Genomic DNA, 26,440 nt, shown 5'->3' on the forward strand with positions numbered 1-26,440 from the left:
TTTTAATCTTTTTTTATTTTTTTTTTTGAGACGGAGTCTCGCTCTGTCGCCCAGGCTGGAGTGCAGTGGCCAGATCTCAGCTCACTGCAAGCTCCGCCTCCCGGGTTTACGCCATTCTCCTGCCTCAGCCTCAGCTGGAACTACAGGAGCCCGCCACCTCGCCCGGCTAGTTTTTTGTATTTTTTAGTAGAGACGGGGTTTCACCGTGTTAGCCAGGATGGTCTCGATCTCCTGACCTCGTGATCCGCCCATCTCGGCCTCCCAAAGTGCTGGGATTACAGGCTTGAGCCACCGCGCCTGGCCACCTACCAAATTTTTTATCACCTGGCCTTTATACATGGCCCTTTCTTATGTAATACAACAACTAAAACATAAGTTAGTTTTTCTCTTACCTGTGCCATCAGCTTTTGATTATTTGGATGGCATGAAATGCACTGCAGAAAGAATGCAACAGTTGCATTCTCAATTGCTGTGCGCTGTTGAGTAGTCAATCCTGTTGTAGCAGCTGAAGAAAGAGAAGCTGATCTTGCACTGGTCTGTTGTGCACCTAAATTATGGCTTCCAGAAGTGGACCCAGAGTGACACAATAAAAACAGAAGTGCTGTCCAGAGTGGATTCACTTCAGAACCACCAAGCCAATCTTTCATAATATGGCTATTGCCAACTTCTGTCAAAAACCTAAGAATAGGAGCAACTAGGTCTGCTGTGATGGGCATCTTATTACATTGTTGTGGAACATGATGGCGTCTGAGTTTATCCTGGGAAATATCTATTGACTGAGCAATACTTTCTGAGTTAGAAATGTGGCTAAAGCAGAAACTAGCCAGACTCCTCACAAGAAGAGAAGGCAAACCTGAGTCTAGTAATTGTTTAATAGCTTCAGGAGATTGAGAAGAGGAAGCAAGGGTAGCCAAATGTGATTCAGTTAATGCGAGAGGTGCTTGTGCATTTTTAGAGTCATCTGTTAAAGATGAACTAAGATCCTGCTTTTTGCTATCATCTGTCATGGACAGTCCATGGTGACATTGCACTGGAGGAGGGGTAATTCCCATCCAGCCCATGAGCAAAGAAAAATAGTTTGGGTGTACGTGACACATTGAGCAAAGTAGACTGTCAACAGCTTTCTTCAAAACCATATTGCAGGGAAGAGACATGGACCAATTAAAAAGTAACCTAGAAAAATAAGAGATATCATATTAATGATACAAGTTTATTTTTAGAAGAAACTGTTTCAAATACTTCTATTATAGTTCAATCTATACTCTGACACATTATATACTTTATTTGACATTGAGTAACATAACATTGTAAGATTTAAGACTGCATATATATGTATGTATATATATATTTAAAATTTAAGAATGTAGGTACACTGGAAGTTGAGTTAGGCTCGTAAATGAGTACAGAAAATCAAGTAAACTATTTTAAAATGGTTCTACCGTTCTGTGTGACCTAAAAAAGTCATGTAGAGAAACAAACAAAAAAGATCATGCCAAAGAAATGGTTGACGTTAAATTCTGCATGACAAATGGCTTAAATTCATGTTTGCAAATAAAAAACTATCAGTGAGGCTCAGTAATTAAGTCATGGATTATGCCAACTGCTAAGGCCAAATATGATGACCTACTAAAGATCAATAGGCCCACTTTTTATGTGTCACAGGAACTCTTCAAAAATATATTCTGCTGCAGACTTAACAGTTACCTATCAGTAAGTTCAGCAAAGACTTAGCTAAATATGGTGAAGAAACATGGGTAAATAAAAACTACTTGTCAAAAGGACAAACTAGAAAAGTCTCAAATTTTCTAGCTTTACATCTTTGTTCTTTTTTGAGATGACATCTTGCTCTGTTGCCCTGGCTGCAGTGCCAGTGGTGCCATCATCATAGGTAAATGTGGCCTCTAACTCCTGGGTTCAAGTGATCCACCCACCACAGCCTCCCAAGTAACTAGGGCTAGAGGAATGTACCACCATGCCTGGCAAATTTTTAAATTTTTTGTAGAGATTTGGTCTATCTATTTTGGCCAGTCTGGCGTCAAACTCCTAGTTTCAAGTGATCCTCCCATCTCAGCTCCCCAAAGTTATTTTTTTTGAGACGGAGTCTCGCTGTGTTGCCCAGGCTGGGGTACAGTGGCGTGAGCTCAGCTCACTGCAACCTCTGCAGACTCAAACAATTCTTGCGCCTCAGCCTCCCAAGTAGCTGGGACCATAGGTGCATGTCACCATGTCTGGCTGACTTTTTTTTTGAGACGGAGTCTTGCTCTTATCGCCCAGGCTGGAGTGCAATGATGCAATCTTACCACACTGCAACCTCCGCCTCCCAGGTTCAAGTGATCCTCCTGCCTCAGCCTCCGGAGTAGCTGGGATTACAGATGCACACCACCACGTCAGCCTAATTTTTTTATTTTTAGTAGAGACGGGGTTTCACCATGTTGGCCAGGCTGGTCTCAAACTCCTGACCTCGTGATCTGCCCACCTCGGCCTCCCAAACTGCTAGGGTTACAGGCGTGAGCCACTGCACCCAGCTTTCTGACTTCTGCCTTTTTGTACAGACAACGTTTCGCCACGTTGCCCAAGCTGGTCTTGAACTCCTGACTCAAGTGATCTTCCCTCCTAGGCCTCCACAGTGCTGGGATTACAGGTGTGAGCCACCACGCCCCACCCCAAAGTTGTCTAGTTGTACTTTCCTGCCACAGTTGTACATTAAAGATAATATAATCTGGTGGGAAAATTTGCAACTGAGAATAAACACTACGAACCACAGAACCATCTACATTAAGCATAATTTTAGGTTAAAAAAAAAAGGCAGTACTGCTAATATATCTTCTTAAAACACAAAAATAAATTAATATTTGTTTGACAATTCATTTCAAAAGTATACCTGATTATATTTGCTACTTTCAAAATATTACGTTTCTCCGAATAAACATGTAAAATATTCTATCAAGTAAACACTAACTGATCTAGTACTAGGGGGAAAAAAAAAGGATTTCACAAATCATACTTACTCAAAGAGCTCTTGGTCCAAGAGTGCTGGTAAGTCGTATTCTACAAGCAGCTCATAACTATGCCACAGAATGGCTGCCACACAGTGCAAATGAGAAGGAGATGGCATCAGAAGACCATACTCTATTGTTGAGGAGTTAGGACACATGTAGTTCATCCTGCCACTTCTCTTCATAGCAGCCACTCTTGCAGAATCACTAACCCATTTTAACAAGGCCTGAATTCTTAAATGAAGAAAATGAATTCATATAACCAACTATAGCGCAACTGGCATATAGATAAACACCATCTCTGCATGGTGAGTAGGGTATTTATGAGAATAATATACCAATTGTTCATGATTGTTTTAATCTAAAATGGGGAAAAAAGGAAATCAGCAACAACGACATAGTAGTTTCAGTTCCAATTTTCCAATAACCTTACCAATTTCAACCATCAAAAGGTTTGAGATAACACACTAGAACAGTGATCTGGGGCTAATTCTTCTTTGTGCAAAGTCTCCTGAAATACAGCATGTTTCACATCCCTGAACCCTAGCATTAAACACTAGTAATAGCCACCCACACTCATTCATTCTGCAACAGAATATACCCTCAACACTTACTTATATATTTTAAGTATAATTTTTATAAGATGGAAATTAAGCTTTATTTATTTTCTCTGCATAGTACTTTTAAAAACACAGGTATCTGTGATTTAGAACTGACATTAATAACAAGATTATAGGTCAAGTACCACACTAATCTCAATCCTCTGGAGCTGGGAACCAGTAAAACACAACCCAATTTTGAACCACTACCTGGGAGCAAAAGACTTTTTAAAGCAACAATACTATAGAGTTTTGGGCCGGGCGCGGTGGCTCACGCCTGTAATGCTAGCACTTTCAGAGGCTGAGGCGGGCGGATCACAAGGTCAGACGATCGAGACCATCCTGGCTAACACGGTGAAAACCCGTCTCTACTAAAAAATACAAAAAATTAGCTGGGCGTGGTGGCAGGCGCCTGTAGTCCCAGCTACTCCAGAGGCAGAGGCAGGAGAATGGTGTGAACCCGGGAGGTGGCACTTGCAGTAAGCTGAGATTGTGCCACTGCACTCCAGCCTGGGCAGAGCGAGACTGCATCTCAAAAAAACAAACAAACAAAAAAACTATAGAGTTTGTACAAAAAACAAATGGGATGAGATTTCTCAAGTTCTTAAAACATTCTGTTTACATTTACTTTACTTTCCTTCAATTTCTATTTCAGAATATAAGATTCTTGGCTTCACACTAAAAGCAATGGGGACAGGAAGGTATATAATACTAATTCTGAAAGATAAGACTCTTAAACTTTCGATTTTACATCATGGGGAATAAAGAGAATTCAGAAGACAAGGAAGACAATTTTCTCAGTCTAACAACCTTGTCATTAATGTCAGGTTTTTTTTTTTTGAGACAGAATCTCGCTCTGTGGCCAAGGCTGGAGTGCCACTGTGGCGCAATCTCAGCTCACTGCAAGCTCCGCCTCCTGGGTTCACACCATTCTCCTGCCTCAGCCTCCAGAGTAGCTAGGACTACAGGCGCCCGCCACCACGCTCGGCTAATTTTTTGTATTTTTTTTTTTTTTTTAGTAGAGACGGGGTTTCACCGTGTTAGCCAGGATGATCTTGATCTCCTGACCTTGTGATCTGCCCGCCTCGGCCTCCCAAAGTGCTGGGATTACAGGCGTGAGCCACCGCGCCTAATGTCAGTTTTATATAACAAACATTCACGTTTTAAAAAGTACTATGCAGAGAAAATGAATTAAATTTAATTTTATTCTTATTAAAAAGCCACAACAATATTTAAAAATTAAATAATCCTAACAGATTCCAAGCAACCTGTTCTGGAAAAATATTTAACAGTGATAGTTTAAATATATTTTAACCACTATTAACCATTATGATTCAAATCTGGCATAAATTGTTATTTACTTTATCAAAAACAATTGCAATCTATGTTTAAATGTAATCCATAATTTTAATAATTTATGAATATATTAATAAAACATCAAATGACTTCATTTTAAACATAATCAAAATATTAAGAAGTAACATAAATCAGGAAGAAATCTCTATAAATATGCTTTTCTAATATGGATGCTACACATTAAAAACAGAGAATGCCAAACATTTGCTCAAAAATTTGTCAACAAAAATATGTTTCAAAAATACTTCAAGTTGGCTGGGTGCAATGGCTCATGCCTATAATCCCAGCACTTTGGGAGGCCTAGGCGGGCGGGTCATGAGGTCAGGAGATTGTGCCACTGCACTCCAGCCTGGGTGACAGAGCAAGACTCTGTCTCAAACAAAACAAAACAAAAACTTCAAGTTGGTATCAATTTGGAAGTAAAAGACATCAAGGTAAAATGACATTAGGACAACTCATCAAAATTACCTAACTGTAAAAAAAAATTATATTAATTAATATATTATTATATAATTAATTAATATATAATCAATATATTATTATATAATTAATATATTATTAATATATTAATATATAATTAATGAAATTAATATATTTATATTATATTTAAATATTCAGCCAAAGTGTTCAAATGTCATTTACATGGTATGATATTGTTTCATTCTGTGGTAAATAGCAGGAAAGAGTACAGAAAGCAATGAAAAGACTTTGATGAATATGATAATCAATAATAAACAGAACAACCATTATCAAAATAGTCGAAGTATTAATTACAGACACAATATTCCTACATTCATATACATGTATTAAGTACTACCTAAGATAGTATGACTCTGATACTATCACTTTACAAGGTTCCTTTCACAGCATAGCCAACTTAAAAACATGTTTTATTCCATTCCTTAAAAGCAGTATTAACTACCAACTATAGACACAATATTCCTACATTCATATACACGTATTAAGTACTACCTAAAATAGTATGACTCTGATACCATCACTGTACAAGGTTATTTTCACAGCGTAGCCAACTTAAAAATATGTTTTATTCCATTCCTCAAAAGCAATATTAACTAAGAATTCTATTTAAGTTCAAATTTGCTTAAAGTATGTCCAAATATATATAAATGTATGTTTAATGTTCATGAAAACTTACAGAAGTCACATCGTGTGAGGCATATGGTAAACATACAATATATAACAGTATTGTCTTTTATGAGATCATCTAAGGAAAAACTGTCAGAAACATTCACTATAGCATGATTATGTGCATGTGTGTGCTTAATTAAATGAAAAATAAAATCATACCTGTCTTTTGTACCAGGATCCTGAGTTGTTCCAAGCTGGTAAAGAATATCTATCGTAGAGTCAGAAGAGAGTCCATTTAGTCTTCCAAAAAGTAAAGGACTATTCAAATCTTGCAACAAAGAATCCAAAGAAAAAGTTTGCTAAATAAGCAAGTGAACCATGGGAAGATTTACTTAATTTAATAAAGTTACTCATTAAAAATGAAGCTTCCATAAATTCCAACAACAAAGAACAAACTCTAAACTAATGAAACCAGCTTGGGTGCAGTGGCTCATGCCTGTAATCCCAGCACTTTGGAAGGCCAATTCGGGTGGATCACCTGAGGTCAGGAGTTCGAAACCAGCCTGATCAATATGGAGACACCCCGTCTCTACTAAAAATACAAAAATTAGCCGGGTGTGGTGGCAGATGCCTGTAATCCCAGCTACTAGGAAGGCAGAGGTTGTAGTGAGTCGAGATTGCACCACTGCACTCCAGCCTGGGCAACAGAGTGAGACTCCGTCAGAGAAGAGAGAAGACAGAAGAGAGAAGAGATAAACATAAACTAAAAGAAAAAATAATTCCCAAAACAGAGCTCAGCACAAAGATCGCATAGTTCAACTGCTGTTACTTTACAGACACGTAAACATTCAAATATCAAAGTTAATTATCACCTGTAGGATCACTGCCTGATGCTGCACAATTTCTCAGGAGAATGTCTATGAGCTTCAGGCCAATTCTAGTAGACTGCAGTCCTATCTTTACAAGCACAACCTCGATGTTGGGTGAATGCATTCCACAATAAGGTGACATCAATAAGGCCGCACAAGTCTGCAGCAGATTGGCAGTAGGTGCAGCTGCACTTGCCATCATTCCTTCTAGATCACTTATGTGAGTAAGGCAATGATGTAATAACCGTAACCATCCAATACTGAAAATACAAAACGACTTGTATGATCAATATAAGTCGCTCAAATCATTTCCGGGTAGAACATAACTTTTTAAAGATCAGCATGTTGTGTTTCACAAATAGCACCAAACAATCTAAGAAATGTTTTTTAGAATGCTGCAAATTCAGTAAACAGACAGTAAGTTTCCCCTATAAGATAAATCACAACTGGGCGGAGGGGCTCACACCTGTAATCCCAGCACTTTGGGAGGCCGAGGCAGGCGGATCACGAGATCAGGAGTTCAAGACCAGCCTGGCCGACTTGGTGAAACCCCTTATCTACTAAAAATACAAAGATTAGCTGGGCATGGTGGTGGGCACTTGTAATCCCAGCTACTCAGGAGGCTGAGGCAGCAGAATCGTTTGAACTCGGGAGGCGGAGGTTGCAGTGAGCCTAGATTGCACCACTGCACTCCAGCCTGGGCGACAGGGCAAGACTCCGTCTCAAAACAAACAAAAAGATAAATCACATACAAAAGGACTTGTATTCATAGTATGTGTTTGCTTTTTTAAGAAATCAGCCAGAAACCTGCTTTGCAAGCAATTATATATATCGATAAACTGATTACTATCATAGACTTCTAAAACTGTGTAGTCTTAGCACCTTGAGAATAGAAATCCTAAATTCTTTTTTTCTTTTTTTTTTGAAGATGGAGTTTCGCTCTCTCGCCCAGGCTGGAGTGCAGTGGCGGAATCTTGGCTCACTGCAACCTCCATCTCCTGGGTTCAAGCGATTCTCCTGTCTCAGCCTCCCCAGCAGCTGGGACTACAGTTGCACACTGCCATGCCCAGCTAATTTTTTGTATTTTTAGTAGAGACGGGGTTTCACCTTGTTAGCTAGGATGGTTTCGATCTCCCAACCTCGTGATCTGCCTGCCTCGGCCTCCCCAAGTACTGGGATTACAGGTATGAGCCATGGTGCCAGGCCTTAAATTCATTTTTATCAGGCAAAACTTTCAACAAAATCCATCTATAAAACATTCAGCCATCAAAATTTATCAGAAAAATGTTGATTAAAAAATATATTGAGGTCCTTGTTTGTTTGGTTCAGACACAATCCTTCTGTTAACTAACATTTAGGAATTACCATATAAAACTAAGTCCCTGTTTCTAAGGTCATTTGGTATGGTTCAGATGCATTCCTGGTCATAAGCATTTGCAAATTCCCGAAACAGAGTATGATACAAAAAATTACAAGCCATAAAATTAGAATGTACACCTACATGTAGTATACAGATCATCTCAAAGACTAAACATACATACACCTTAATTTTAATCAGTGTCAGCATTCTGTTTCCACAAAACTGTCTCTATTACACCTAACAAAATTGTATTATATAGATACCTACGGAACAAAGACCTTCCTAAGACCTATAAAAGAAAAAAAATCCACAAAATAAGTAAGCCCCCTATCTCCCAACCCTGCCCAAAAAAAAAAAAAAAAAAGGACAGAAAGCTTTTTTAAATAATAGGAAACAAAACATACCTTGTTTTAGATACCTGATCTTCAGATGGAAGGAATGGATTATTAACCGTTGCTGAAGAGGTGGTACCAAAAGCAGTGAGCCCCAATAATTTAATCTGTGAAAGGCCTAATGTGCTGGCATCTCGTGGACGATGTAGTCTAAGGCAGACAGCAGAAGCTACTTCGGCTTTTACAAGCTGAATTTTTATGTAGGTGAGGCCACTTGTGACAACAGGCGTGGACAAAGGTAGCATATTTACCCCATCTGCACTTACTTCAACAGACACTGAGGAAGGGCAGGCTATAAAAATAAAATGGAATCATCACAACAGACAAAGTAAACTAGATTGAACAGTTAGTTAAAAATCCCAGGAAAATAGCAGCTTTCACAATTGTATTCATCATGAACTTGTAAAAAGAAAATGTATACAACAAAATATAGTTCGACAATGACTTTCACCATAATTAATGTTGGAGCTACTTTTCAACTCAAAATATTTGATCTACAATAAAAATTAAACAGTCTAATATTCACCTAAAAAAAGGGAACCAAAGATGTGTGAAGCACATGTACCTGATGCTCCCTATGAATAAAACCAGACAAATAGGTAATTATATCATCATTTCTACTTTACTCAAAATTATCACAAATAATATGAAACTACATTTGATTAATATGCTATGGTTGACTGTTTTAAATAATTTGGGGGGAAAATGTAACAAAACTTGTTTTTCTACCAATTATTATATTACTACTAGATTGTGATATTTTTTAAACATTGATTTTAACCTCACAGCTGAGTTTAGAAATTGCCCTTTTTTTTGAGAGAGAGATAGTCTTGCCCTGTTGCCCAGGCTGCAATGAGTGCAGTGGTGCGATCTTAGCTAACTGCAACCTCCGCCTCCCAGGTTCAAGTGATTCTCCTGCCGTAGCCTCCACAGTAGCTGGAACCACAGGCAGGTGCCACCACATCTAGGAATTTTTTGTACTTTTGGTAGAGACAGGGTTTTGCCATGTTAGCCAGGCTGGCCTCGAACTCCTGACCTCGGCTTCCCAAACTGTTGGGATTATAGATGTGAGCCACTGCGCCCAGTCTCCTTTTCAAATTAAACCAAATATCCACAGGATTTTTTTGGTTGTTTGGGTTTTTTTTTTTTTTTTTTTTGAGGAGGAGTCTCTCTCTGTCACCCAGGCTGGAGTGCAGTGGCGTGATATTGGCTCACTGCAAGCTCCGCCTCCTGGCTTCACGCCACTCTCCTATCTCAGCCTCCCGAGTAGCTGGGACTACAGGCGCCTGCCACCACACCCAGCTAATTTTTTGTGTATTTTTAGTAGAGACGGGGTTTCACTGTGTTAGCCAGGACGGTCTCCATCTCCTGACCTCGTGATCTGCCTGCCTCGGCCTCCCAAAGTGCTGGGATTACAGGCGTGAGCCACCGTGCCTGGCCAGGACTTTTTAAAAAAATCAATTCTTGCTGAAATTTAAGGAGTCCCCAGTGAACAAACAACTGCAACTACTACCAGAAAATTATTTCTTTCTAGCTTAACATGGAACCCCATATAATAAATATATGTCAACTAAAGCCTTTGAAATTTGGTTTTATTTTTAATTTCAGTGGTAAAATAAGAAGGAATTACATGCCAGCTTTACACTGATTACTAGACAGTCAATTTTGAAATTTACACTTCAGATCCTTTTGAGGAAAGTATTACCTACATTTTACACAAGCAGACATAGTAAAAACAGATTAAGTAATCCACGCTCCCACAGGAACAAATATCACACCTTAGATTCAAGTTCATGTTTGCTTCTAAAGACTGTTATTTCCACTATATCACAACATATTTTCAACTTCTGCTCTAATCCAATAATAAAACCAAATTTCTTAATCAAGAACACTTAAGTAGGGAACACTTAAACCAATTAATTTTTCACAGGAGTTCCCCCTTTGTAATATGCTTCCTATTTCAATTCCCATGTGCAAAATCCAGCTGAACTTCAAAAGCCACCACTTATGACTAACTCCTCTGCTTTCCAAATAAAAGCAATCACTTTCCAATTTTAGAGGTTGTGTAAGTCTTATATTGACTTATATTTTGCCTTTTAATATAGTTATTTCTGACCTCCTAAAACACTCTGTATTAGCATATTTTCCTTCTACCTTTATATTATCTGTTTTTTATCTAAGGAGTGTGGATGCCACAAGTAATTAAGCTATATCAGTCTAATCTTGCAAATACATAGAAAAAACTGTTTTCTCCAAAGATGCCAGGAATCTACAAAATTTCCCATAGCTCCTCATGCAATTATTGAGTGATATTTGATAGCAATGAGAATCAATCCATAAATGTAAGCATATGTATTAATTTAAACAATTCTGGCAAAATTGTAACTATATTTAAAGCATTTGTGAACCATATAAAATACAAAATGGGCTGGGTACAGTAGCTCACACCTGTAATCTCAGCACTTTGGGAGGCCAAGGCAAATAGATCGCTTCAGCCCAGGCATCATAACAAAACCCCATCTCTACAAAAAAACACAAAAATTTAGCCAGGCATGGTGGTACACGCCTGTGGTCCCAGCTATACATGAGGCTGAGATGGGAGGATCATTTGAGCCTCAGAGGTCAAGGCTACAGTGATCTGAGATATCAAAACTGCATTCCAGCATGTGTAACAGAGACCTTGCCTCAAAAAAAAAAAAAAGCAAATGAGTATTTCATATTCTTTATAAATACCTGAAAGAGTTCGTGCTCTTAAGTGATAATATTTCGTAAAAATTATTTTTAATTATTTGCCTTACAAAGTTCAATAAAATGTATTCAATGAACATGCATCAAATAAACAATACAACATTACAAGGATACTGACATATTACAACAAACACAGTATGAATCTTAAAATCACACTGAAGTAGTCAAAATATAATATTATTCAAAAAGATAGTTATCTTCTAAAGAAGTTGGAGGGCAGGCACACAAATCTATGCTAATTTCATATTACAAGGCTAGGACTGAGATCCGGGCTGTAAAAACTAACATGGTAAAAAATGGGAGTGTAATAAACTCATTTCAGCTTAATACTGAGGCTTAGTAAATTTGAGAGAAAAGAGAAAGCAAAATAATATATAACTGGAACATATTTGTTTAGACTTCATCACATAATCTTTTTGTCTGAGGTTAACAGTCATTTCCACTAAAATGACTTGGTAGTATTAATTATTTCACTAAAAACTGTTCAGAAGTTACACACTCTGGTATCACACCTAAGTGTATTTCTGCTTACTAAATATTTTTATTTTCAAATGTTTCTAAATTAAAGTCTGCTCTCATGTTGCTTCTTTATAAAATATTACTCACTTGCAAGAGATGCAAGATGAGGCTGGATATGTATCTCCTTAAGCAGCACTGCTGCGGGAAGGTGAATGGTAAGGTCACACCAAGCCTCCTCTGGAAGAAAGATGTAGGACCAAGCAGCAGAGCGAGCTCTTCTATGAGGAGGTGTGGCCTGCAATAGCACTTCAGCTGGCTGGGCAGTAGGACTGCTAGATGTGATTGTACCTAGAGAAGATATTTTACATAAAATAAGAACTTGCAAAAGAAACATAACAAAGCTTTAAAATCTATATGAATAAAATTAAACTAGAAAAATTAATTGAAAACATGAACAACTGATGCTGGTAATGTACTTAGTATCCTAAGCATGACTGTAGAGGTATTCACAAAACATTAGGAAATCCTGTCAACTGGCAAGGTGACAAGTTCATTATTAACTGCTACTTTATACTCATATGATACATGAAAACTAAAGATACAGCAATAAACGTAGCTCCATAATTTTCTAAGTAAAAAACAATGTCCAATATATCTCCACCTTTAAAATAATCATCTTTATTCTAAGATGTCAATGTCTATGATTTAGAAATATGAAAAGAAAAATTAAAAAGAAACTACGTAAACTGGATAAAAAAGTAAATACCTAAATTCAAAACTTTTTTTTTTTTTTTTTGAGACGGAGTCTCGCTCTGTCACCCAGGCTGGAGTGCAGTGGCCGGATCTCAGCTCATTGCAAGCTCTGCCTCCCAGGTTCACGCCATTCTCCTGCCTCAGCCTCCCGAGTAGCTGGGACTACAGGCGCCCGCCACCTCACCCGGCTAGTTTTTTTTTGTATTTTTTTAGTAGAGACGGGGTTTCACCGGGTTAGCCAGGATGGTCTCGATCTCCTGACCTGGTGATCCGCCCGTCTCGGCCTCCCAAAGTGCTGGGATTACAGGCTTGAGCCACCGCGCCCGGCCCCTAAATTCAAAACTTTTAAAAAAGATAGTACCACTTTAAAGCCAGGCACAGTGGCTCACACCTGTAATCCCAACACTTTGGGAGGCCGAAGTGGGGGATCACTTGGGGCCAGAAGTTCAAGACCACGCTGGACAACATGGTGAAACCCCGTCTCTACTAAACACACACACACACACACACACACACACACACACACACAAAGACAGTGTAGTGGCACATGTCCGTAATCCTAGCTACTCAGGAGGCTGAGACATGAGAATTGCCTGAACCCGGGAGACAGATGTTGCAGTGAACAGACATCGCGCCACTGCACTCCAGCCTAGGTGACAGAGTGAGACTCTCTCACAACAAAACAAAACAAAACATAGTACCACTTTAAGAAGGAAAATGAGATTTAAAATCGATTAACATTTACAGAGAAAACTTACTGAGGAATCTCTATTTAGTTTCTTAAATTGTGCTTCTATTTTGACTCACAAATAAAAACAAACTTTACTGCTAAAGAACTGTTAAAACAGTCCCTCTCGGCCAGGCGTGGTGGCTCAAGACCGTAATCCAGCACTTTGGGAGGCTGAGGTGGGCGGATCACCTAAGGTCAGGCATTTGAGACCAGCCTGGTCAATATGGTGAAACCCTATCTCCATTAAAAATACAAAAATCAGCTGGGCATGGTGGCAGACACTTGTAATCCCAGCTACTCAGGAGGCTGAGGGAGGAGAATTGCTCGAACCCAGGAGGCGGAGGTTGCAGTGAGCCAAGATCGTGCCATTGCACTCTGGCTTGAGCAACAAGAGCAAAACTCCATCTCAAAACAAATAAAAAATTCCCTCTCGTAAGTAGAATGCCGAGCTATCCACTACCTCTAAAAAAACTGTTTGTAATTAAAATAGCAATATATGATATCATCAACTGACTTCAACTAATTTTGTTTCATACCAGCTAATAAACTGAATAAATTCACATAAGATTTAATAACACTTTTCTTACCAAGGGGTGCAAAGTTATGAATCCCTTCGGCATTGTCAGGCTCAGAAGCTAGTATTCTTGTTTTCAATGTGCTGTCAACAGCTTTATTTGGACCAGAGTCAAGAAATTTCATAATAGTTGATACCATACTTCTTGCAGTGTTCACAATAGCCCTTGTACTAGTGACCATATTATTGCATATGAGCTGAACACCACCTAAATTACAAAGAATAAGTAATGAAATCGGTATCAGGACAGATGGTTCAACATCAAAAGTAAACTTCCACAAAAGACTACAAAAATGAAAATGTAATATACTATCACATAACTACACTTAAATGATAGTTACTGAAATATTAGCTTACCCATATCATGAAATGCTTTCAAGGCATCACTAGTATCCAATACTCTCAAAATGAACCACAATAATGGCTCAGATAACTGGCAAGTAGCAAGAGAGCCCTAAAAAATGAAATATGTGTATTATGACTTTATACACTCCTGCGAATAAGAACTAAACTCAATGCATGTAATATTCCTTCCTAGTTAATTTTTGTAACCTGACAGCCTTAAATACACTAAATACAAAATGTCTGCCAAAATACATAAGAAATCTTACCTGAATAAGAAAAAACCATCTTCCTCAACTCAGATTTTAATTTTTTAAAGCATCTGTCTTCATCCATTATCTTTTCCCTTTATGTGCATTTAGATACCAATTTCATTTAAAATTTTAACCATCTAAAGTACCTTTGTATTTTCTAATAGAGAAATATACACATTCAACAAATGTTTACAAAAATGATAATTATACACTGCTATATAGAAGACAAAAGAAATTGTTCTAATATCTGCATTTCAAAATGGGAAATGGACAAGAAAGTAAAATAATCTGATTCCTATAATTTCATTTGTAAAAACGAAATACAAAAAGGAAAAATTTTGTAACCTATTTTCTTTAATTAGCCTAATCCCTTTTAATGGGGAAAAAAAAAAGTTGAATACACAACATAAATTTCAAAAAATTTCACATTACATCTTCTTACGTAACATCTATGGAGAACACCTCAGTATTACACTATGCTATTTTTAGGAAAAAAAGAAGAACTTCTTGAGACACAATAAATGTTTTACTCTTGTATTACTGTGGTCATCTCTGAAAATACCACTTCAAAGAAAGTTTATTCTCCAACTTTTATTAATAATCCATAGCCCTCTTGCACTGATGCTTTTCACTGTCCAATATATAATAAATACACTTATTTGTCTCTGTCCTATAATTTTCCACTTACATTGCCAGAAATTTATTTGAATCACTGCAATTGTTGTTGGCTTGAACTTACTTGTCTGCCCATATATCCACAGGCCATGTATGTTAAAATTGGTTGCAGCATCATGTGGACTGTAGAAGCTTTTTTACTAAGGGTTGTCAGTATGGTAAATAATCCATCCCCAACTGATATAGCATCCAACCCACCATGAAAGTTTTCATGTTTAGTGAGATGTAATCCACTTGCTCCTAGGAAAAATAAAAGATTCCACATTAAAAGATTAAAAGTATATATATCCAGCCAGGCGTAGTGGCTCATGCCTGTAATCTCAACATTTTGGGAGGCTGAGGCAGGTGGATCACCTGACATCAGGAGTTCAAAACCAGCCTGGCCAACATGGTGAAAACAAATAATAATTAAAATATAGAAGCTGAAAAGCCATTTTTTCCAAAACTGCTGAAGAATTAACATATAACAGCTGTTTATACCCTCTACACATAACCCGAACGGACTCCTGGAGACTAAAATATCAATGACAATATTCAGTAGAGCATGGTTTATGGCTATCTTCTTACATGAGATACCTCTTTATCACCAACAATAAAAATAGGTTGTTCTGTTACATGACTGAGAACATCACTCTACATACTAGCTATATACGTCAAGAAGAGAGGACATAAATAGAAAAATAAGTGAAACCAGCATGTAACTATTCTTTTTAATCTAATCAAAAGGAAGATATGGCTGTTCCCTATACACTGACAAAGAAAAATATACCACCAGGTAAAAATATATTAGAAATAGATTTTGCCACAGTATACAGATGTTCAATTATTTTAAAAATTTAATGTAATGTATTAACATTCAAAGAGGTAAAAAAGTTAAGCAACAGCATATAAATTTAACACTGATATGTGTCACAGAAAATGTTACAGTATGAATAAAATTTTACGTTTTATTTTCAAAGCAAATGTGAACAAATAATACTTGTCTTTAACACAAAATGATGTGAAATAAGAACTCAAGATCAGCCTGGCTAACATGGTGAAATCCCGTCTCTACAAAAAAAAAAAAAAAAAAAAAAAATTAGCAGGGTGCAGTGGCTCACACCTGTAATCCTAGTACTTTGGGAGGCTGAGGTGGGAAGATCACCTGAAGTCAGGAGTTCGAGACCAGCTTGCCCAACATGGCGAAACCCCATCTCTACCAAAATACAAAAAATTAGCCAGGCATGGTGGCACATGCCTGTAATCCCAGGTACTCAAAAGGCTGAGGCACAAGAATTGCTTGAACCTAGGAGGCGGAGGTTGCAATGAACCGAGATCATGCCACTGCACTTCAGCCTGGGCAACACAGCAAGACTTCATCTCAAAAAAAACAAAAACAAACAAAAAACTAGGAGGGGCATGGTGGTACACGCCTGTAATCCCAACTACTCGGTAGGCTAAGGCAGGAGTATCACTTGAATCTGGGAGGCGGAGGTTACAGTGAGCTGAGATCGCATCATTGTACTCCAGCCTGGGAGCAAGACTCTGTCTCATGGAAGGGAAGAAAAAAAATTAGCCGGGTGTGGTGGCAGGCACCTATGGTTGCAGCTACTTGGGTGGCTGAGGCATGAGAATTGCTTGAATCTGGGAGGCATCTCAATAAAAAAGAAAAAAAAAAAAACCAAATTGACATAACATTTTTCAATAGTTCACTTTAATTCATTAATTGAAGCCCCTATACAAAAGTCCTCACCAATAAAAATCAGTCATGAAAAGCTTAAAGCAGTTTTACACTACAAAGTAAAAAGAGAATGAATCCATATATTGCTTACAAAAAAAAACAATTATAGTACCAGAGACAACGGTAAGATTAATATTCTCAATACATACCAATTATCATTGCCATGGCACTGCTATTACACAGGCCCAGAGCAGACAAAATCTGGCTCATAATTTGTTGGTTGGCTAAGACTAAGTCAGCAACATACGCAGGCGATCCTTGAACACTGGTACTGCTTCCATTGCCATCTTTGCCTCCTGAGACTTTTTCTTCATCTGAAACACTATCTGTTGTATTTGTGGTCACAGACACTCTTGCACTGTATTCCCTATTGCCTGAAAGAGGCAGCTGCACTAAAATGTTAACAAGTTTTAACAAATCAAACATGAGTTGATCCCTTGTCATTTCGCCACAAACTGCTTTTGCATCACCTGGACGAATCAGGTTGGCAAAGAGTCCCCCAAAGCATGCTCGAGCACCCACGGAGCTATCTGATCCACTTCTTGACATTACTTTGTCTGAGCAAGTGATATAGTGATGCACTAAAAATGTAACAGATTCTATCACAGCAGAAATAGTACTAACTGAAACGACTTCAAAATTCTGCTCCAGAGTGAATTCTAAGAGCTTCACTTGGGCATCAAGAGGTCCTTGGCCTGTCTGGAAAGCACCCCTGCAGAGAGAGAGAAAGAGAGAGAGAGAGAGAGAGAGAGATACTATAAGAGAGAGGATTAAAAATTAAACGATTTTAAGTAGTTCTGAAAGCAGTAACTTATCACAATATAAGGAAGTTAAACAAGTTCTTGGTATTCACTATTTCATTAGGTAGGTAATAGTTTTCATCTCTTTTGGAATTCTTGTTCTTGACTCCATTTTAGACACACTCAAAAACAAGCTTCCTTCAAAATACAAAACTAAGGGACAAGTATATACGGAAGTGATTTTGAAGCTACAGAAAAAAACACTTCAAAATCACAAGGCACTTCTTATAATGAAATGAGTTATAATTTTTTCCATTCTCAAATAATGCTATTGTAAACATTCCCTACTGATAATGACACATAAAAATTAAGATTCAAATTATTCTTATGTATCAAAATTGAATGCTCTTCAAATTCTGCTTATGCCTAAGATACAGAATGCTGAAAAGAGCATCACCCTCAGTCTAACAGCAAGAAAAAGACAAATTAGGCCAGATGCAATGACTCATGCCTGCAATCCCATCACTTTGGGAGCCCCATGCAGGCAGATCACTTGAGGCCAGAAGTTCGAGACCGGCCTGGCCAACATGGTGAAACCTCATTGTTACTAAAAATACAAAAATTAGCCGGGCATGGTGGCGTGTGACTGTTAATTGCAGCTACTCAGGAGATTAAGGCAAAAGAACAGCTTTTGAGTTTGAGACCTGCCTGGCTAACATGGCAAAACCCCATCTCTACTGAAAATACAAAAATTAGCCAGGCATGGTGATGGGCCTGTAATCCCAGCTACTGAAGAGGCTGAAGCATGAGAATTGCAGGAACCCAGGAGGCGGAGGTTGCAGGGAGTCGCGATCACGCCACTGCACTACCGCCTGGGTGACAGAGCCAAAATCTATTTCAAAAACCAAACAAGCAAACAAAAAAAGACTGCCTAAAACAAAACAATATATAAATACATAAAAGGCTGCACAGTATTGCGTGTTTATAGCATATATAAACAGTAAAAACACGACAACTATGTCACAAAAGATGGAAGAAAGGAATTGAAACTACACTGTTAAGTTCTGACATTATACATGAGTGGAATAATATTTGAAAATAGAATGTGATTAAATAAAGGTGTATCTTGTAAAGTTAGGACAACTAATATGAAAAATTTTCGGTTACAGGCCAGGCACAGTGGCTCACGCCTATAATGACAGTAACCCAGGTGGATTGCTTGAGCTCAGGAGGTGGAGACTAGCCTGGTCAACCTGGTGAAACCCCATCTACAAAATATACAAAAATTAGCCCTGTGTGGTAGCACAGCTGGAGCCTGTAATCCCAGCTACTCCAGAAGTTAAGGCATGAAAATCGCTTGAACCCAGAAGGTGGAGGTTGCAGAGAGCCAAGATCGCACCACTATGCTCCAACCTGTGCGACAGAGCAAACCAATGCTGTCTCAAAAATAAATAAATAAAAAATTCAGTTATAAATAAGAATGGAAATGAAATTATTTTAAAAGTTGCTTAATTCAAAGTCAACAGAAAAAGATTTTTAAAAAGGAATCAAAATAGATGAAATAAATAGAAAACTGGCAAAATGATAAATTTTAATCCAGCATGTCAATAATTACATTAAATGTAAGTAGTCTATATAGGCCAATTCTGACATTGTCAAACGCTTGTATTAGAAAAGAAAGGTCTAGAAAAGAAGAAAGGTCTAAAATCAATTATCTAAGCCAGAAAGATCAAATTAAATTCACAGAAAGTAGAAAGGAAAAAATATCTATTAGCTGCTTTTTTTGAAAATAATATTGATGAACTTCTAGCCAGAATGACCCCCAGAAAAGATAAAAATTACCAACATCAGAAATAAAGGAAGTAAACTCACTATAGATCCTATAAACATTAATAAATATATATTTCAACTAACAAATTCAACAATGTAAAGGAAAACTTCCTTCACAAAATTACCAAGGCTCACTCAAGAAGAGAAAACCTAAATAATCCAAGACCTAGAAAATAAGTTGAAAATTTTGGGGGCAAAGAAAACTCCAGCCACAGGATGCTTCAATGGCAAATGCTACCAAATACGTAAGCGACAATACACATATTACACAACCTCTTTCAGAGAATAAATTCAGCAAGTTATAAACAGATTGATATGTTATGACCAAGGGTGTCTATCTTGAGAATGCACATTAACTGACAGTTAAAAAAAAAAAAAAAAAAAAAAACTTGGTGTAGTGGCATATGCCGATTGGGCCAGCTAAGAACAGAATGAGACTGAAAGCTTGCTTGAACTCAGGAAATGAAGGTCAGCCTGGGCAACATTGTGAGATCCCAACTCTTTAGAAAACACCAATATACTTCAACGTATGAACAGATGAAAGAAGAAACAACCTATGATCATTTCAACAGATGCAGGGAAACATCTAACAAAATCTAGAGACATTCATAATTTTTTAAATGTCTCAGCAAGTTAGAAACAAACTGGAACTTCCTCAACTTACTATCACGTATCTAAAAAAGAGTTCCAGCTAGTAACATATCTAATTATGAAAAACAATGTTTCATAAGATATTAAGATTGAGAAAAAGAAGGAAGAGTAACTTTTACCATATGTACTCAACAGCATACTGGAAGTCCAAACAAGTACAACTGGAGCGGGGAGGGGAACCCCATGAGACATATGCATAGGAAAGGAAGAAATAAAACTAACTGTATTCTCTGACATAGCCAAATAAGCAATACATCTGCCCAAATTGATCTACAGAATGATGCAATCTCACTCAAAACGATTTTTTTCTGGTAAATCAGTAAGTTGATTATAAAATTTATAAGGAAAAGGAAAGGAATTAAAATAGCCAAAATTACTCTAAAAGAACAAAGGTGGAGAGCCTACGCTACTAGATTTCAAAAAATACTATAAGGGAACTAAGACACTGAGGTAATGCACAAAAATAGACAAAAACATAAATTCTATATAATACACTGTACGAACAAATGAGGCTGGGTGTGGTGGCTTACGCCTGTAAACAAAGAAATTTGGGAGACGGAGGCAGGTGGATCTCTTGAGGCCAGGAGTTTGAGACCAGCCTGGCCAACATGGCGAAACCCCATCTCTACTGAAAATACAAAAATTAGCCAGGCATGGTGATGGGCCTGTAATCCCAGCTACTCAGGAGGCTAAAGCATGAGAATTGCACGAACCCAGGAGGCGGAGGTTGCAGTGAGCCGAGATCACGCCACAGCACTCCATCCTGGGCGTCAGAGCAAAACTGTCTCAAAAAAAAAAGAAGTGTATGCATAGACCAAAACAAATATCACTAATTGATATGTGAAAAACTACAAAGGGAAGCCAATGAAAAAAGGAAAGTATTTTCAAAAAATGGTATAGGAAGGTGGGATGCGGTGGCTCATGCTTGTAATCCCAGCACCTTGGGAGGCTGAGGCTGGTGGATCGCAAGGTCAGTAGATCCAAGACCATCTTGGCTAACACGGTGAAAGCCCGTCTCTACTAAAAATACAAAAACAAAATTAGCAGGGTGTGGTGGTGGGGGCCTGTAGTCCCAGTTACTTGGGAGGCTGAGGTGGGAGAATGGCGTGAACCCAGGAGGTGGAGCTTGCAGTGAGCCAAGATGGCGCCACTGCACTCCTGCCTGGGCGTAAGAGCGAGACTCCATCTCAAAAAAAAAAAAAGACGTGTAGGAACAATTGGACATCCACAGGCAAAGGAAAAGGAAAAAAAATTATCCTGAAAGCAAAAAATAAAAAGCCTAAACATAAAACATAAAATTGTAAAATTTCTAGAAGAAAACGGAGTATTCTATGTGACTTTGTGTGAGGACGGTATTTATTTATTTACTTTTTATTTTATTTATTTATTTATTTTTTTTGAGACAGAGTCTCGATCTGTCGCCCAGGCTGGAGTGCAGTGGACGGATCTCAGCTCACTGCAAGCTCCGCCTCCCGGGTTTACGCCATTCTCCTGCCTCAGCCTCCCGAGTAGCTGGGACTGACTACAAGTGCCCGCCATCTCGCCTGGCTAGTTTTTTGTATTTTTTTTTTTTAGTAGAGACTAGGTTTCACCGTGTTAGCCAGGATGGTCTCGATCTCCTGACCTGGTGATCCGCCCGTCTCGGCCTCCCAAAGTGCTGGGATTACAGGCTTGAGCCACCGCGCCGGGCCGTGAGGACGGTATTTAAAAAACAACAACAAAAAATATGTAGACGTTGACAATTTAGATTACATCTAGAATTTTAAAACTTCTGCTTTTTGAAGGATACTTAATAAAGTTAAAACAGAGTCCGAAGACCAATAGATAGCATTTGCAAAACACTCATCTGATAAAACTGAATGCCTTCTTTATACTGAGTATTTCTTTCAAGGTATATTATATCATTAATCTAACTAAAGCGCTGCTGGATCTTTCACGGAATACCAGAGCCTTTATTAAAAACAAACATAAACTAACATTCTTCTTGGGCCACAGCTTTGTGGACCCTATTAAACTAGGCCATAGAAATGTACTGGGTATATGTGGGGTGAAGTGAGGTGGAGAAAATTCCTAAGCAGTTTTTGTGGCATATAAACCTCAAAACATCTCTGCTTAAATACTAGATGTGACTCAACTACAAACAAGATTAATAATCCTTTAAAAAATGTTAGAGCAAATGTATTAAAAGTTTAGTATGAAAATCTCCACTGTTGTGAACTCTGTGGATCAGACTATGCTAAAGCCTGCAGAGTTAAAATTAAAAAGCCTAGTTAAAAGAAAAATAAAACAAATGGTGACTAATCTTTACTCCTCAGGTGATTCTATTTATGTCATTCAAAATTTCACAAAATCCTCACAATGTATAAATATTGTTTATTTGAATAAAATTAGATGAAAAAGTGGCAAGAGCCACTACTGCCTTATTCCTGATTATTAATTTATTTGAAACAGAGTGTTGTTCTGTCCCCAGGTTGGAGCACAGTGGCACAATCAGGGCTCACCGCAGCCTCCACCTCCTGGGCTCCACTAGTTCAATCAATCTCCTGCCTCAGCCTCCACAGTAGCTGGGATTACAGGTGAATACCCACACCACCCAGGCTGCTCTCAAACTCCTGGGCTCAAGCGATCTCCCCACCTCAGCCTCCCAAGGTACTGGGATTACAGGCGTGAGCCACTGAGCCCAGCCCTATTCCTTATATTAATGGAGATTTTTTGAAATACTCAAGCATGCCAGATGTTTCATTAATTATGCAATTTGTTCATCATGTAGTTTTATTGTAACTTCAAAAACAAAATAACACTTTATAATTCATTAAGTTTTCAGCCAGGCACGGTGGCTCAAACCTGTAATCCCAGCACTTCGGAAAGCTGAGGCGGGCAGATCATGAGGTCAGGAGATTGACACCATCCTGGCCAACATAGTGAAACTCCGTCTCTACTAAAAATACAAAAATTAGCCGGGTGTGGTGGTGCATGCCTGTAATCCCAGCTACTCGGGAGGCTAAGGCACGAGAATCGCTTCAACCCAGGAGGCAGAGGTTGCAGTGAGCCAAGACTGCACCACTGCACTCCAGCCTGGCAACAGAGCAAGACTCCATCTCAAAAAAAAACAAAACAAAACAAAAAAAAAAAAAGTTTTCATCAGAAAGTAATGTTGGATTTTAAGAAATATAGAATGAAAAACAATGACATTAATAAGAGATATATGATATTGAAACATTCATGCATTACAATCATCAACCCATTATGGTCAAAATTTATTCTTATAACAGAGTCTGATTTTGTTAATAAATTTATTTAGAATTTCTACAGAAGATAAGTATGTAATTTTCTTTTATAAGCTCTATTTTTCAGGTTATCTTATATATAAAATCACTGGTAACTTTAAACAGCTTCAAAATAAATTTCACCTTTTAAAAAGCTTATAATAACTATTAACCATTAAAAGCAAGTCAACTGTATTCCTTTCATATTAAAGACATTAGAGACAGAAGGACTTGGGAGAACCATAATGAAATGAAATGAAAACAATCAGGAAACACACCAATAAATCCTTCCCTCTTCCTACTGTCCTCCTGCTTATTTGCTTACAGATAAATTCCCAACAAATGTTAAAGAAAAGTATATTTGGAGAATTACATGTTACTTCTATATCAGGAAAAAATTAGTACACAAAAATTTACCTTTCAGTTGAAAGTATATGAATTAGCTTGAGCAAAAATTCACTGAATATCTGAGGACATGTTGAAGAAAGATGCACTTGTAATCGAGTAAGAAATTCTTGCATAGCTTGTGTAGCTGTGGGACCAACCTGAAAAGAAATGTATATTCACTGAAAACTGCTTACTGATAACATGTTAAAAATCACTCATTTAAAAATTATCAGGTATAAAGTCAAAAGCTATACACTGTAACTTTTCATAGGAGAAAAGCAAAAGTATTAATGATAGCAGGAAATGAATTTTTTAGGTCTTGATGTATTTATTTTGAACTGCAAATAAAAATACTGTTAATACTTTTTCATTATGGTTTATACAGCACAACTATATTAGGTTTATTGAACTCAATACTGAAAAAAGTGCACCTGAATTACACAATAAATACTTTTATAACGCTTTCTAGAGTATAAATAACTTCAACATAGATTTTCACAAACAACTTTCTTAATTATCCCATTTCAAAATCAAATAACTCAGGAGCAGAGAGGTAAAATGATCCATAAAAGGTCATGTTTCTAACAACTAGCAAAGCAAGCATAAGCTAAGTGAAAAACAAAACAAAAACTAAATAAAAAAAAAAAAAAAACTGCTTCCCCAAACTTCTAACTCATCAATGAAAGAAATGATAGTGAACACTGCACTAAGTAACCTGAAGTACATTTTGGAATGTGCTCTAACACTTCTACATATTATTCTACTTGATCCTAATTTGGCTTGATGAACAATTCATAAAACCTTGGAGGAGTTCTGGAAAAATAAAACAGAACATAATCCTCCAAACTATTTTAGAGTTAAATAAAGTTAATTTCTGATACTGAGCATACAAATCATAGCTTTCTTATCAAAACTTCCTATACAAAACCAAGATATCAGTAGGAAAGCTCAATCTTCAACAACTTAAAAAGTTTTAAAAAGTTATTTCCTCCTGTCTTTTATTAAAAAACAAAGAAAATATTATTTTTTGCAATGCCTTGTTCACTGACACCTAGCTATACCAATAATTAGTTATGTAATTTGGGGCAATGTAGCTGATGCATGTTTTCTTACATGTAAAATAATTAAGTCAGAGTTGGTGATCCCGAGGAGTCTTCCTGTTACAAATTCAATCAATCTTTAAGTATAATAATCACTTGATAACATGTCTCTGCCCCTACCAAAACCCTGTCCCAATCTAATTGTAAGTTAGTTTCCTCTCTCTTACTTGTTCCTTGTCTCATTTATTTTATTAAGACATATAAAATTAAAATATATTAAGTATTAGAGTATTGACTAAAGTTCTATGAAGGCAGATATTTGATCTTGGTAAATACTGTATCTCTAGTAGCTAGAATAAGCACATAGAAGCCTCTTAAACACCGAATAAATGAATTAATAGGAAAAACTGGACTGTTGAGGACAACTAAATCAGAATTTATCTGGCAGCAAATCCAAGAATTTTAAAATGATAAACTTGCAAGATAATCTTGAATAACCTTGATTTTAAAAGATGTTTTAAATGCTAAATATATTTTTACTTTAAAAGAAATATAATGAAGTAGAAATAATTTACACAGAAGCAGTATAACATAACAAGAAATTAAACTGATACAAAGGAAAATTTACAGCGAAACAGAAAATGTTTATAAGCCCTGAGCAATATTATTTTTTGCTAAGCAAAATCATTAACATCATAAAACGTTTAAGGTAAACTGATAATCTTGATGGAAGTAATCAAATATGACATATTAAAATGTATTTTGATTCCAAAATTTTTGAAACGTTTCTCTACCCTTGCAGTATTTACTCAGAATGTCTCCAGTTATCCAAAATTAATGCCAAAAATATGTATCTACATGAAAACCTAGTATCACTGTTCTAAGAGGTTAACTTACCACCTGCTATTATTTAGTGTCAGTATAGCGATTATTACAAATAACAAAACCTTTTTTTATTATATTGATACATAAAAGGCTATTATTTAATACTTTAGCAATTAAAAAATTACATAGCTTTACATTACAAATACTGTTTATTGAATAGTCTGGGCACATCCCAGGCTAAACATCACATTACCTGTGGACTGTGTTGATTTGTTCCATGTGGACTGGTGCCAGAAAGAAATTTCACTAATACATGAATAAGGTTTGGATCTGAAACCAACAAATGAGCAGTACTCTCCTGAGTTCCAATGGCACTGCTGGAACCAGCTATAAAACATTTTTTAAAAACCTCTTAAGAAATGAACAATGAAATAATGGAAATGCAGTATTTAAAAGCATCTTTTAGTTCCAAGGAAAATTCATATATTCCTAGTAATTACAGTTTATTAAAGGAGTTTCAATTTCTTTTTTTTTTTTTTTTTGAGGAGTCTCGCTCTGTCACCTAGGCTGGAGTGCAGTGGTGTGATCTCGGCTCACTGCAACCTCCACCTCCTGGGTTCACGCCATTCTCCTGCCTCAGCCTCCCAAGTAGCTGGGACTACAGGCGCCCGCCACCACGCCCGGCTAATTTTTTTGTACTTTTAGTGGAGACGGGGTTTCACCATGTTAGCCAGGATGGTCTCAATCTCCTGACCTTGTGATTGGGCTGCCCGCCTCAGCCTCCC

At 37.4% G+C, this 26,440-nt stretch overlaps 1 protein-coding gene across 35 annotated transcripts in view; it reads right to left on the reverse strand.

Annotated features, from left to right (window-relative positions):
• BIRC6 (baculoviral IAP repeat containing 6) overlaps nucleotides 1-26,440 on the reverse strand; it is a 256,711-nt gene that overhangs the window by 101,511 nt on the left and 128,760 nt on the right. For 34 of the 35 annotated variants that reach the window (XR_012422503.1, XM_074012019.1, XM_074012017.1 and 31 more), the window contains 12 exons: nucleotides 25,909-26,042; nucleotides 23,821-23,948; nucleotides 17,066-17,628; nucleotides 15,261-15,436; nucleotides 14,283-14,379; nucleotides 13,939-14,133; nucleotides 12,016-12,216; nucleotides 8,674-8,953; nucleotides 6,913-7,169; nucleotides 6,260-6,368; nucleotides 3,009-3,230; nucleotides 393-1,173 (listed from right to left, as the gene is read on the reverse strand). Coding sequence is in view for 33 of the 35 variants with exons in the window: in XM_074012019.1 (XP_073868120.1) it covers nucleotides 393-1,173; nucleotides 3,009-3,230; nucleotides 6,260-6,368; nucleotides 6,913-7,169; nucleotides 8,674-8,953; nucleotides 12,016-12,216; nucleotides 13,939-14,133; nucleotides 14,283-14,379; nucleotides 15,261-15,436; nucleotides 17,066-17,628; nucleotides 23,821-23,948; nucleotides 25,909-26,042 (3,143 nt within the window). In the remaining 2 variants the exon portion in view is untranslated. The remainder of the gene's footprint in view (nucleotides 1-392; nucleotides 1,174-3,008; nucleotides 3,231-6,259; nucleotides 6,369-6,912; nucleotides 7,170-8,673; nucleotides 8,954-12,015; nucleotides 12,217-13,938; nucleotides 14,134-14,282; nucleotides 14,380-15,260; nucleotides 15,437-17,065; nucleotides 17,629-23,820; nucleotides 23,949-25,908; nucleotides 26,043-26,440) is intronic. The other variant, XR_012422504.1, reaches the window with a different exon arrangement.

This window comes from Macaca fascicularis, chromosome 13, assembly GCF_037993035.2.
Source record: "Macaca fascicularis isolate 582-1 chromosome 13, T2T-MFA8v1.1".
Lineage (NCBI taxonomy): Eukaryota > Metazoa > Chordata > Mammalia > Primates > Cercopithecidae > Macaca > Macaca fascicularis.